Source organism: Callospermophilus lateralis, chromosome 6 (genome assembly GCF_048772815.1).
Source record: "Callospermophilus lateralis isolate mCalLat2 chromosome 6, mCalLat2.hap1, whole genome shotgun sequence".
Taxonomy (NCBI): Eukaryota; Metazoa; Chordata; class Mammalia; order Rodentia; family Sciuridae; genus Callospermophilus; species Callospermophilus lateralis.
Genome location: NC_135310.1, coordinates 24,996,476 through 25,011,097, shown reverse-complemented (window position 1 = coordinate 25,011,097; position 14,622 = coordinate 24,996,476). Strand labels below are relative to the sequence as shown.

The following is a 14,622-nucleotide window of genomic DNA, read 5'->3' as shown; positions in this document are numbered from 1 at the left end:
CACTACTTTCTTTATAGCTTTACATTTATAAATCTCTTGTCCAAAGTTCATATTCTAGCTTGTGTTGTTTGTTGTCAGGATGGTAAACCTCTTGCAGAACAGTGCAGGGTAGTCCCCGCCTGAAAGCACGATTTATGAGTCACTTAGGGGCGACCTGACAGCGCTGACACCTCCCCTGGACCCGCACTGGGCACCTCGCCTGGCCCAGAACAGCGTCCCAGGGGCTGGAACACTGGTTGACAGGAGGGTCCTCTGATTCCATCCAGGTTCCTCGCCCCCTCGCCCGGCCCTGCTCACTCCACGCCCGGCAGATGCCATCAGCCGCGGTTCCCCAAGTCGCTGCGCACTTCCCGAGCCAGGGTGACACTCAGAGCCCGCCCACCCCTTCCCGGGACGCCTAGAGGGCGCCCCCGGCCGGGTCTCCCGGGCCCTGCGAAAGCAGGAGCAGAATGACGAAGGTGACGGAAGAGATGACGCCACACCGCCTGCCTGGCCGCAGCCGGCCACCGGGAGCGCCCACAAACAGCGCCCCACCCGCGCAGGTCGCCAGGGCGCTCGCTGCCGCGCCGGTCCCGCGGGGCACGCGCCCCGCCGCAGCCCCCGCCCCGCGTCGCGCCGCGTCCGGGTTCCCACGGCGCTCGCCCCCGCGCGCCTGGCGCCGCCCGCGCGCCCTCCGCGCCCTCCGCGCCGCCCGGCCCGCCCAGGCCTCTCGCGAACATGGCGCTTGTCCCCTGCCAGGTGCTGCGGGTGGCGATCCTGCTGTCCTATTGCTCTATCCTGTGCAATTACAAGGCCATCGAAATGCCCTCGCATCAGACCTACGGAGGGAGCTGGAAATTTCTGACGTTCATTGATCTGGTAAGGCCGTCCCCTCCCCCCAACCGCCCGCCCTGCGCCCGGTGCCCCGTGTGCGTTTCGGGGGCGCCAGCACCTGCGCGCTTTCCCCTGTGCTCGCGTCTTCCCAGTGACGCTTCCCAGCGTCTGAAGGCCTGGCTGCCCCCGCTGTGGCACCTTCGGAACCACCCACCGTTACCTGGTAGCTGGGGACGAATGGAGGTGGGGCGCGGCCAGGCGGTGGGCTATTGGAGAGGGACACAGACCTGCTTCTAAGAGGTGACATGAGAAGATTCTTCATCTACCCAAAGCATCCGACGACCTTGATCACGAGTGGCCTCAGTCGCATTCGCCCTCAAGGTGCTTTCTAGAGCACCTGCCATCGCCATCGGATAAATTTGCAGCATCGAAGGAAACTGGGTATTGTCTAGTTACTTGAAGCTTCGTGTGAAAGCGCCCAAATCCCTCTTCTATGACAGATGAAGCACCTAATAAACTTAACTTGTTTGCATCTGTTTTTTTGCCCATTGTCAATAGTTTCCTTGCAACCTTTGCCCCAGAAACATCAAGGGAGAGAGATTTTCAAAGTGTATTCCTACTGTGGCTGTGCACTGCTCTTGGTCTCCTCTGGTATAAGTTTGCAGTGTTTGCATAAGCAGGTCCTCTGTTGGCACCACATGATACTCTTAACAGGTATAGATTATTATTATTTTAAAGGTTGTTTCTGGCACTAAAAGGGCTTCCACAGGGACACAGGGTGGACTTTCGAACTTCTGGGCCAAAGGTGACTAAGATCAGGACACACACACACACACAAGACTATCAAGCATGGGCAGAGGGTTAAAACAAAAGCAATATAGTTCTAAAGGACTCAGAGAAAATGCAGAACCAGCTGCTGGAATGCTGGAACTGTCAGTTCAAGATTTACACAAGGTTGGCCACACACCACAGCTATCATCACTTTGATTGAACCTTCATTTTGATAAAGAGAACTTGATACTTACTTTAAGGTCTTTCCAAAGGTTCAGTATGCCTCAAAAAAAAAAAAAAAAAAAAAAGCCATTAGAGGCTTTAGGATACCACCTTATGTTTGCAATATATTTCAGTGAGCAATTTAAATTCTTTTCCCCAGCATCCTAGGCACACATGGAGTGCTCCAAGTTTTCATTTTCAAATCTTCCACTTTCAACTCTTTCTTGAAACTAATCTGCCTCTGAGCATGTGAATTTCTTTCCAATAGCCTTTCTTCCTCTCCATTCATCCAGGTGAGGAGCAAATGCCAAGGCTGTGTCTCTTATTTTTTCTGAATGTTCCTTTTAGCATTCAGAAAATATGTGACTGTCACCAGGACTATCTTCATATCTGATTGAAAACCAATTGGAGTTGTTTTGACAGAAAGTCTCATTGGATTGAGTAGCTTATCAATAAGAATTGGCTTCACCAATTATGTTATGCAGAAATTTTGCATAGATTGAATGAATTATCTCTATATCCCTAAGGTTCTGGTAAATATGTGTAAAAGACACAAGTACCATATACAGAGCACCAGAAATCTTGTCCCTTCTTCAAGTATTTAATCTTAAGTTAAAGATGTTTAGATGTATTTAAAAATACACACATAGATGTTCAGAATTCTTTTAAGGGCCTAGGTGAACAAAACTCTTATCCCATTCCTAAGTCAGATCTTTTCTTAGAACTGGCCCATTTGAGTGTTGCTAAGGAGGTCGCCATAGATTCTTCAAACAGTGCACAGCCCTGCCCTTGCCTTCGGTGCTATTTTGCGGGGAACAAGTGAATGGATCAGTGGTGAGAGGGGTGGAAATTGAGTATATTGGTTACCCCAAGATAGAGGACTGCTTTCTCGCATTGGCATCGCTTCCAATGTGTTAGAAAACAAGGCTCACAAGAAACAATACACCTCCTGTAACCTTCCTGTGACATGGAATGGTAGTAGAGTCAGTCTGATGTGCTGTCATGCAGTTTCTATTTTAACATTTGATGATTGGACTTGCCTATTTTAAACATCAGTAATGTCAAAACTATACTTTTGTTTTCTATTCCAGTATTTAGACCATAGATTCAAATATAAAACTTGTACTTTTGTATTTATATTTGGCCCTGTGTGTGTATAGGGCCTTTAGCCAACCCTTCAAAATCTTTACACTTTGTGGCTCCTGATTGAAATACAATAATTATACTTAGCCAAGAGTTCCTGTGAGAAAGTATGTCTGGAATATATTTGTAAAAGCTCACATGCAAAGTGTTACTCTTTTTATTAGAGATTTCAAGTCCTTAGAGCTTAAGCATCATACAGCTGTTAAAACAACCATCTTGTCAGTCTGCCATGATGGCATGAAAAGATGAGGCTACTAAAATGTACCTGTTTAATTTTACATTTTTTGTGTGCTTAAGAAGATACTGAATGAACTTTATTTCCTAGTGCCTTTGACAATTTTAATGATTCTAAGCTTATTGGAGCAATTTGGAAGAGGGTTTAGCTTCTCAGAATTTTAATAAGAGGGCTCCTTTTCTGGCCAACCTGGTTGCAGAGTCACAGTTGAATTCCATGTTCTATGGCATCAGTTTACTCTAATGGGAGTCGGGAAATGTGGACTAATGTCTCCAGGTGCAGTTGGTTCCATGGTAGTGGCCTCTAGCTGTATTCGCATTGCTCTTTGGGTATGAAAGTCATTCTAATAGCATCAGAGCTCATGGTCAAAAACTGGAAAGCACGTTGTTATTACCAGTAATCGCATGCTATTATGGCCCAAGAGCTTCTTTTCCTAGTATTGAACGATTGTAAAAGAACCTAATCATTTTTGGAAAGTTCAAGTTAGTAAATGGAAGAAGAAACACTGTCTTGGTGTGGTAGGCAGAATTATGGGTCCCCAAAGATTTCAACATCCTCATGCCCAGAACCTGTGAATATGTCATATTGTATAGCAAAGGGAATGAAGATTGCTGATCAACTGACCTTAAAATAGGGGGATTATTCTGGAATATCTAGCTGGGCCCAATGGTATGACTTTGGTTCTTTTGAATTCTTATTCTCAAAGAGTGATGAAAATACAATTGGAATGGACACTACCACAGAATCTTGAGAGTCCTTAGAAATGGAATGAGGAAACAGAAGAGTCATTTGGAAGAAGATGTGACTGAGGAGGAAAGTCATAAATAGATCATCAACATTGCTGGTGTTGAATGGAAGAGGGGTCATGAGCCAAGGAGTGGGAAAGGCATTTAGAAGCTGAGAATAAGGAAAATGGATTTTCCTCTGGAGTTTCTGGAAGGAACACAGCCCTGAGTTTTAACCCAATAAAACCAGTTTTGGACTTTCTGACCTCAGGAATTGTGAAACAATTACTTGTGTTGTTTAAGCCACTAAACTAATAGTAACTTGTTATAGGAGCAATAGAAAACTCCTACATTTGGCTTTAAAGCTTCTGAACTGGAAAAAAAAATCTTTCTTTTTTTTTACTTATGTGAAACAAAATACTCTCCTAGTCCTTGTGTATTAAATAACTGGCTAATTTCATCTTTAACCAAAACATAGGTTTTTACCTTTTTTACCCATGAAACTCTGTGGAGAAGACATGCATGTAATGTGCACAGTGTGAGAATTTATAGACTGAACAACATTGGAAAATGTTAGGCGTTTCTCTTTGTTTTTAAATATATTTTTTAATATTTATTTTATAGTTGTAGTTGGACACAATACCTGTATTTATTTTTCTGTGGTGCTAAGGATCAAACTTGGGGCCTTGCACATGCTAGGCAATCAATTTACCGCTGAGCCACAACCCCAGCCCTAGGCCTTTTCTTAACTGTGAATTATTTCAGAAACTATTGTTTGCAAGATGCCAGGTCAAGGCTAAGGGAAGGAATCCTCTTAACTGGAAATAATCTGGAAAAAAACCGAAAATTTAAACAAACTGATGTTCCAGTATTTCCTTAATAAATATCACAACTGATGAATTTTCTTAAAATGATGGAGACTTGTTCCCTTATTCCTTGCTGTGATCCTTCTCATAGATACTGCCAAAGACAATAAAAAAAGGAAGAATCAAAATAAAACCAGCAATAAATAAATGAAAACGGCAGCTGTAATTTGAAGCTTCACCCTAGTACTTGGGAATTTTCCCTTTCCAGATTTTTAATGAGCATTCTTTTCTTGTCTCCTCCCGAAATATTGAAAATAATAGGAATTTTAAACAGCATATCAACCAGAACTTTATTTGGATGTGTATGGTAAATTGCCTAACAAATAAGTCAGAACCAACTTCTTTGAAAAACATAAACTGGGAGTTTGTTATTAAAAATTAAATTAATGATGATATTGGGTTTGAGAGTTGGATTTTTAAAGATTGGAACAGAGATCTGGCTGCCTCTTTTGCTCTGCTTTATGGTACTTACTGTTTATGATCCTCATTATTCCTCCTGTACTGGACTTTTCATTCATGCATTGGCAGTATATTGTTGCCAAGATGCTGCCTACTCAAAGGGTGGGCTGAGACCCACATGAGTTGCTTTCTCTGGGAGCTGGCTCCACCCCACATCTTCTGAGATAGAATTTGCATTTTACTGAGCTTATCAGGTGATTTCCATTGCACATTTTGGTTTGATAAAAGTATACTCTAGGAATTTTGTAATTTAATGTGGGATAGCTGTAGGGCCCAGCCTTCACGTAGGAATTCTGCCTACTTTCAAAACATATTTAAGGTGGCTTTCACTATGACATAATTAAACACATGTAAAAACTTACAACTTGAAAATAAAAGAAAAAAAAAATAGAAACAGGCACAGAGATGGGTAGTTTTTACAATTGAGAAATGAATTAAATAAGCTTTAGGGCAGCCAATGCAAAAATGAAGAAATTGTTTGATAGTCCCTAGCTTTGGAATAAAGGACGCATACCAATTTATCAGGAAAAAGACAGTTTCTTTCCACATATTAACTTTTCAAAGTTATTTATCACTCAGATCCTCATATAACAGACATCAGGTAGCATGATAGATAATTCCTTAAATTACTTTTTTGGCAGAATGTACAGGCATGTCCTTATAGTTGATGTTTCTTTTATTGTAATTTTATGAAAGCCAAACACATTTGACAGGGTGAAAGAATTTTTGGAGAAATTAAAGGTAATATAATCTAGGTACATTGTTGTTTTTGTTATCAAAATCCATATTGCAAAAGAATGTAGGAAAACCACAGAAGGAGCAGGATAAATAAGGGCTCTGATGTGGAAGAGATTGTGCTGTTCAAAGCAGGAAATGGTCAAGTATACCTGGTTGATACATTTTTTGCTTTAAGGCTCATGAGAATTTTTGACATTTGGAAAAATGTTGAAAAGGCAGAGTGAACTGCATAAGTATACAGAATTTTGCAATTGAGTTAGCCTTATATTTACTTACCTACTTATCATAAAAGACAGTCTTGACTGTAGTTCATGACTTAATTTAAATAGGAAATAAAATATCTTGAGAAGAGCTTTTGCATGTTATTATCTAACTATGGTGTTTAGCCAGTGAAAAGCACAGAATGCCATGTAAAGGCCAGAAGTTCATGAACAAAATTAGGTGGGATTTTGTTGTTGTTGTTGTTGTTCACTTTTCCTTTTTGGGGGTTGAATCTGCACATTTTACTTCAGTAAGCTCAGACCATAATGTGCACATAAGCATAAAGCATCAAATCGTGTTTTTTTTCCTAACCTGGAGAATAATCCTGAGATTAATCCTTTGCAGAGAATGCTCCTTACCTTTGTGCAAATGTTGCTTTTGGATCAGACATAAAACAGGGGCCTGGTTTTGTCAGAGTTGGGGAAGTAGTTGGTGGTAGATTTACCCATTCCCTCTCTTAGTTGCAAATGTTATTGAAATTACAGAAAGTCATCTGACCACTGGTTGAGGTCACTTCTTTTCTCATCCTCACCATTCCCCCATGCCTGGTATAACATTTAGCAAAATTGGTAGCTGCTCTTGAGGGTTTTCATTTGTTTCTCTGTGTTCCCCTGAATTGTCACATGTTTCTGTGGAAGCATGAACAATAGTATAATTTTCCACATTGAATCAGATGTTCCTTTGATCCAAGCATGCTTGGAAAAGTCTTACTGCTCAGGAGTCCATAATACCACTGTTTTCTTTGGTGTAGCCTGTGGCGTGAAGTTGAAGGACTCATTTCTCACCTGCACCTTAGTCCTGTACCAGTGCAGTGGGAACTGAAATGTCTTTGAAAATGACACACCCCTTGATAAGCTTCTTGGGGGAGTGGAATAAGATGCAGGAGGGAGGCATGGAATTAAAGGATGTCAGACAATGTGCCTGCTCCTTCATGTTGACTTATGTCAGCTCTCTAAGATTGCATTATAATTTGAAATTTTCAATTTCAAAAGCAATGCATAACTAATATAGAGAACTTGTACATTTTTTGCCTCACTTTGGCACCACAAAAAAAAAAAAAGAAAAAGAAAAGAAAGAAAATTTATTATACATATGTATTTATGTGAAATCATAGGGAAGAAAATACATTACATCTTAAATTCTGCCAAATTTCCTTGCATTTTAGTATTTTAGTGCTTCAAGGTGGTATTTACATACACAGAAACAGTCATACTACAGATATATATGCATATATGTGTGTACATTTATATGTTGTCATATTTCAGGAAAAAAGTCATATAATTTTTAAGAAATTATAGCTATCACTCAGATATCAATGTTAGTATTTTGATAGTTTTATTTTCAATCATATATGTACTTTAAGAAGAAAGTTCAATGTATACACATGGTTTTTAAAAATTGGTTTTTAATTCACATACTTCAAGATTCTTGTTGGTGCAAGCTCTGTAAGTTTTGACAGAATTGTGTGACTACAGTTAACCACCTAAAAGCATTCCTTCATGTGTGCTGGCCTCTTTATAGTCAAATCCTCCCTTGACTCTTACCAACTGCAGATTTGTTTTCTAGAAAAAATATGTAAGGACTACAGCATGTCTGTGAGTCTGTCTGTGCATTTAATATGCATTCACATCCTGCATATCAATAATTTGTCCCATTTGATTGCTGAGTGGTATTCCAGGGTGCCACAGCTTGTTTATCTATCCATAAGTTGAAGTATATTTAAATTTTTCAGTTGCTGTGTGTCCTCTTCAGTGTGGGTTTTTTTCTGTTTTAGCTGTTCTAAAAGGTGTCTGCCTGGTGATATATTCTCTTGATTTTTAATTTGTGCTTCTCTCCTGACTAATGATGTTAAATTATATTTTCCTATGCATTTTTATCCTCTCTCTGTGTGTATGCCTGTGTGTATATATGTGTGTGTGTGATTGTTAAAGAGTGTGTGCAAGCTGGGTGCAGTTGTGTTCTCACTTATAATTGCATTGACTTAGGAGGCTGAGCCAGGAGGATCACAAGTTTAAGGCCAGCTTCAGCAATGTAGTAAGACACTGTCTCAAAAAATTAAAAGGACTGAGAAAGTAATTCAGGTAAAGTGCTCCTGTTTTCAGTCTCCGGTACCAACCAACAAACAAATAAAAACAAAACAAAGCAAAACACACACACACACACACACACACACACACACACACACAAATACACGAAGAGAAAGAAAGAAAAATGATGGATCCAAATCTTTGCCTATTAAAAAATTGATTTTTTTTATTATTAAGCTTTGAGCAATTTTACATATGCCAAAAATAGTACTTTGTCAAATATGTGATTTGCAAATATTTTCTCCCTGTCTGTGGCTTATCTTTTAATTTTATTAGTAATATCTTTGGCAGAGCAAAAGTTTATCATTTTGATGACATCTAAGCTATTATTTTATGGAACTTTTTTTTTTTTTTTTTTTTGGTATTGGGGATTGAACCCAGAGGCACTTAATCACTGAGTCACAACCCCAGCCCTATTTTGTCTTCTATTAGAAACAGGGTCTCACTGAGTTTCCTGGAATCTCACTAAAATGCTGAGGCTGGCTTTGAACTTGCGATTCTCATGCCTCAGCCTTCCAAGCCACTGAAATTACAGGTGTGCACCACTGAGCCCAGCTGGAACCTGTTTTTGATGTAGCTAAGAACTCTTTGCCTAAAATAAAATCACAAAGATCCACCCCTGCCTTTTACCTTCTAGAAGTTTTCCTTTTTTTTTTTTTTTGGTATATGATGTGCAATCGTTCCAACAGCATTTCTTGAAGAGATTTTCCTTTCAATTTTGATTGGCTTTTGATTCCTAAGTCATGCTACATATATGTATAAATCTGAACTCTGTTCTCTGCCAGGGAAGTATCTTTGTTCTTAGGTATCACACTGTCTTGACTGTTGTAGTGTTACAGTATGTCTTGAAAGCAAGTAGTGCCTTAAGTTCACCAAATGTGTGTGAATGATAGTTTCTCCCCATTCTTGCCAGATATTGTCAATATTGTACATTTTAGCCATTCTGAATGGTGTTTGATTGGAGTGATTTCAGATTGTGGTTATAATTTGCATTACATATTTTTCTTGTGCATATTGGTTATCTGTGTATCCTCCTTAGTGAAGCAGTAATACTGTTTTGTTAAATTTTACTTTCTGGTTGTTTATTTTTAGCATGTAGAGATATATGATTTTTGCATGTTGCCTTTATGTCCTCTGATTTTGTTAAACCCACTTATTAGTTCTAGGAACTCTGTGCTGGATCCCATGGGATTTTAAAAAATAATGTAGATAATTATGTTACTAGAGACATTTTACTTTTTCTTTTCTAATTAGCATAGCTTTTATTTCTTTTTCATGCTTTATTGCATTAGCTAAGACTGTCTGTATACTGTTGAATAGAAGAGATGAGAGCAGATATCTTTACCTTGTTTCTTCCTAGGTAAAAACATTCAGTCTTTTGCAGGTAATTATGGGGTTACATTGAGTTTTTTTTTTTCCTGATATTTATCAGTTTAAATTTCCTTCCATTCCTAGTTTTCTTTAATATTAATAGATATTGAATTTTGTCATGTAGTTTAACTATATCTACTGATATTTTCATATGGTTTTTATTGTTTTTTTTCTGTTAATATGGTGAATTATATTACTTGATTTTTACTTATTGAACTGGTCTTGTGTTCCTGGAGTAAATGCCACTTAATTGTGCAGTATTGTCCTCTTTATATATACCACATTTGATTTGCTAATAATTTTTGAGCTATTTTTAATCTCTTTTCATGAGAAATATTCATCAGTTTTTTTAAATCTTTGTCTGGCTTTAATATTAGATTATGCTGGCCTCATTCCTCTACAGTGCTCTGGAAAAGATTAAGTAGAAATAGTATTGCTTCTTTGTGAAATATTTGGTAGAATTTACTACTGAAAGTCACTGGAATTTTTTTGTTGTTGAAAAGTTTCATTTGCAAATTTAGTTTGGTTGACTTCAAGGCCTAGAACTGTTAAGGTTATTAGTTGTTTTTTTAAATTGATATTTGATAGTTTGTCTTTCACAGAATTGGTCCATTCCACCTTTTAGTATTCTCTTCTTATCTTTCTTTTACTGTTCATAGGATTTGTAGTCATAACCACACTTCAGATGTGAATTGGTAATATGTATCTTATTTTTGTTTTCTTCATCTGTTTGGTTAGTGTTTCTCAATATTTATTGTTTTTTTTTCCTCCGATGAATAGCTTTTTTCCTATTTTAATTCCATTTTCAATTTCATTGATTTCTGTTTTTACCTGCCTATCATGTTGAATATTCCATGTGTACTTGGCATGGGTATTCTGCTGTTTCTGAGTGGAGTGTTCCTTAAATGTCGATTACATAGTTTGTTAATACTATGGCTCAGGTGTTCTATATCCTTGTTGATTTACTGTCTGTTTTCTCTGATTAACTGAGAAAGGAGAATTAAACTGTGTAAGAATAATTATGTGTTTGTCTATTTCACATTTCAGTTCTATCAGGTTTTGGTTTGTTTGCTTGTTTTCTGTTTGTTTTATTTTTAGGTTTTAACACACAGGATCTTGCTAAGTTGCAGAGGCTGACCTTGAACTTGTGATCCTCCTGCCACAAGCCTACCAAATGGCTGGGTTGTAGACGTGTGTCACTGTGCCCAACTCTATCAGTTTTTGCATCATGTATTTTGAAGCATGGAACAATGTTAAGTGCATACACATGTAGGAATAATGTGTATCATGGTGAATTGACTCTTTTGTCATTACCAATTTGATTCTTTTTCCTTGGTGATTTTCCTCATCTGATATTAATAAACTATTACGGATTTATTTTGATTAGTGTTTGCATAGTATGTATTTTTCCTTTTTACTTTTAGCTTATCTATATTAGTATACATCAAGGAAGTTTTCTTGCAGACAATATATAGTTGAATCTCATTTTTAAATTTAATATGATCATTGTTTTAATAGGCACTGTTTTTATTTGATGCCATTATTAAAATGGTTGAATTTCGGCTTGTCATTTTAGTATTTGTTATTCTTTTTGTTTTTCTTTTCCTATTTTCTGCCTTCATTTGGATTATTTGAATATTTTTATCACACTGCATTTCATTTTAATGTATCTGTTGGCTATTCAAATATATATATCTCTTCTATTATTTTATTTATTTATTTGAGGGTCTTGTGCATACTAAAACTATATGCTCTGCTTCTGAGCTATATCCTCAGTGTTGTATTATTTTAATTATTGTTCCAGAGGTTACTATATACAAACTTACCTTTACATAATCTAATTAAAGCAGCTAGTTTAGTACTTCAAGTAAAACATGCAAGACTTGTCACTTTACCCTTCCCACTTTTTGAGATAGTTATCATATTAATTGCATTTATATAACTCCATAGATAATAGTATAATTTTTGCTAGTCACAGTAAAATATTTTAAGGAACTTAATAGAGTAAAATAGTCTATTAAATTTACCCAAATACTTACCATTTATATTGTTCTTTCTTCAGTTCTTATATCCATATTTCCCTTTGGTATTATTTTCCATCAGCCTGATAATTTACATTTAGCATTTTACTAAGAAGTCTTCTGGCTATAGATTCTCTGACTTTTCCTTCAGTTTTTGTCTTCATTGAAGGATATTTTTGCTGGGTATAAAATTCTGGTAACAGTTCTTTTCTTTCACCACTTGAAAGATCATGTGCTACTGTCATCTGGCCTACATGATTTTGGATGACAAATTTGTAGAAGTTCAACATGTTGCTTTCTTGGATATAATATGTTTTTTCTCTTGTTGCCTTTAATGTTTTCCTTATTATTTTTGGTGCTCACCAGTGTGATTACATGTCTGGGTATGTTTTTATGAGTTTATCTTGATAGGGGTTTTCTGAGCTTCTTGAATATGTAGTCTATGTATTTCATCCATTTGAGAAATTTACAGCCATTATTTATTTAGGTATTCTTTCTGTAACTGTTTATTTTTTTAAAAAATATTTTAGTTGTAGATGGACACAATATCTTTATTTTATTTATTTTTATGTGAAGCTGAAGATCGAACCCTGTGCCTCACATGTGCTAGGCAAGGGCTCTACCACTGAGCCTCAATCCCAGCCCTTGTAACTATTTCTTTTGTCTCTTCTTCTGGGACTCTGTTGATATGAATGTCAGATCTTTTTATTTTTATTCTTGAGGATTCATTCCTTTTTTAGTCTTTTTTCCCCCTCTGTTTTTGGGTTGTATATTTTCTACCCATCTTTCTTGAAGTTCAATGATACTCTGTCATCCACTTTCTGCATGGAGCCACCCAATGAATTTTTAAAATTTTGGATATTATATGTTTCATTTCTAAACTGTCCACTTGATTCCTTTTTACAGTTACTATTTTCCCAAGATAAATTTCTGTTGTTCATTCACTTGCACAGTTACCTTTATGGAGGATTGTTGAAGACCTACCTTACAGTTCCTGTCTAATAATTCCAATATCTAGGCCATCTTGGAACTGACATCTGTTAATGACCTTTTTTCTTTTCTTAATGTTGGTCTGATTTTCCTGTCTCTTTGTCAAGTTATTTGGGCTTATACCCAGAACATTTTGGATGTTACATTGTGAGATTCTGGGTTCTTTTTAAACCTTATAGAGAATACTGATTCTTGTCTGTCATAGCAGGCTGTCAACCTGGTTAGGTTCAGATCTCATGTTCTATAGCTCATGGATGTTTTGGTGCCAGCAGAAATTTCAAAGATTTTGGTAGCTTTTTGTTTTGGACTGTGGCTTGCTCCACTAAGGAATTAGTCTGGGACGTCAGCAGTGGCTTCTACGATGCTTGATTAGGTCTGTTCTGAGTTGTGTCCAGGACAGAAGTGCATATGCAGAATTATGCACTGACCCTTTTCAGGTCTTTATCTGTGTTTTTGTCTTCCTCTACAGCTCTCAAATAGCCTTTCTCTTGGTTCCTCTGGTCAGAAGTATGGAGTCCTCTCAGGATTTCAGCTGTCAGGCAGTCCACACATGCTTCAGAGTGAGGCAGTGAGAAGAGAGAGAGAAAACATCCCCCTCCGCCTTAGGTTTATACAACAGGGCTTTCTTTTTCCTCTTTTCTCTGTCCAGAGAGAGAGGCTTTTCTTGGGGTTTTAGTTACCCGCACTGAGGAGAAAAAAAGTGGGGGTTGGGGGGACATGAGCTGTAGCTCTCAGCAGCCTCTTCCCCAGTTACCTGGCTGCAGTTTCTGCCCTCAGCGCTTGCTCCAGGGTTCCAGGCATCAGCCTGCTCTCAGGTCAGATCTGGGGGAAAAAGAAGAAGAAAACTTCCGGAACCTCCCCCGTATGGGCCTTTCTTCATTTTTACTTTTGTTCCCTATCTGCCCGCCATTGTGTGCTTTTCAAAGTCCTCAGGTGGCTGCTTTTTGTATTCTGTTCAGAGTTTTTAGTGATTAGTGAGAATGACAGGGGCCAACTCACTCCATTGATGATGGCACAGAAGTAGCCTATATATAGTTTTAATATCTATTTTTTCCATTTAAAATACTTTATAACAGTTTTCCATGCCATTGTACATTCTTTCATGACATCATTTTAAATTATTGCCTGTTCATCAATGGGTATTTCTATTAATTGTTGCAGTGAATATGAAATATACATATAGATCTTTACATACACTTATGATGGTTTTCTTAGATAAATTCTTAGAGATGGAGTATTTATACTAAAGTCTCAAGAGAATGTCAGAACTTTAAATCAATTTTTCATCTTCTCTGATACTTGGAATATTGATTTCTTTGTATTCTGATAACATATGTAGAAGAATAATACCAATAGTCACTCCAGGTACTTAAGCCTCACAATTTCCTGTCTAGTACATTAACTGAAAAATTTTCACCATATATTTCATAAATGTAAGTGACTAGCTACCTTTGACTCCATGTTTTCATAACTCAGTGATATTAGGCACATTAGGTTTGGACTCATACTTGAGTCAAATATAAATCTTTAGGTGCCTAGAACATCTTAATTAGTGTAGAATTTAGATGACTGAAGAGAGCAGAGTGGCTTTCTGTGTACAGCAAACATGAATCTGCCTGCATAGTCCATTCCCTATGCATTAAAATTGCCCTTAGCTTAGTCATGAGTGATTCATTAGGCTCAACTTGAAAAATTGGCTCCTCAGCATTCAGGGGTTCAAGGTAAGTGTATTTGCTGTGATACTACACATCCTTCTCTATGTAATTGCACTTATATATCCTTGTTGTTTCAAAAAAAGACATATGAAAATTTTGGAATCCATATAGAATGGGAAAGCAGCCTCTTCTAAAACATTGAAGCGTATTTTATGCCAGAATAAATAACTTCTGTATCAGAGCAGGTCAAGGTAGAGGAGAGAGT

General features: G+C 37.7%; 1 protein-coding gene across 3 annotated transcripts in view; it reads left to right on the top strand.

Annotated features, from left to right (window-relative positions):
* Positions 1–331: 331 nt before the first annotated feature.
* Aig1 (androgen induced 1) overlaps positions 332–14,622 on the top strand; it is a 234,759-nt gene continuing 220,468 nt past the window's right edge. Inside the window, exons 1-3 of one of the 3 annotated variants that reach the window (XM_076858183.1) lie at positions 332–542; positions 739–858; positions 966–1,349. In XM_076858183.1, coding sequence (XP_076714298.1) covers positions 450–542; positions 739–858; positions 966–968 — 216 coding nt within the window. In that variant the 5' untranslated portion in view covers positions 332–449 and the 3' untranslated portion in view covers positions 969–1,349. Of the gene's footprint in view, positions 543–738; positions 859–965; positions 1,350–14,622 lie in introns of those variants that run through there. The other 2 variants (XM_076858182.2, XM_076858181.2) reach the window with 2 other exon arrangements.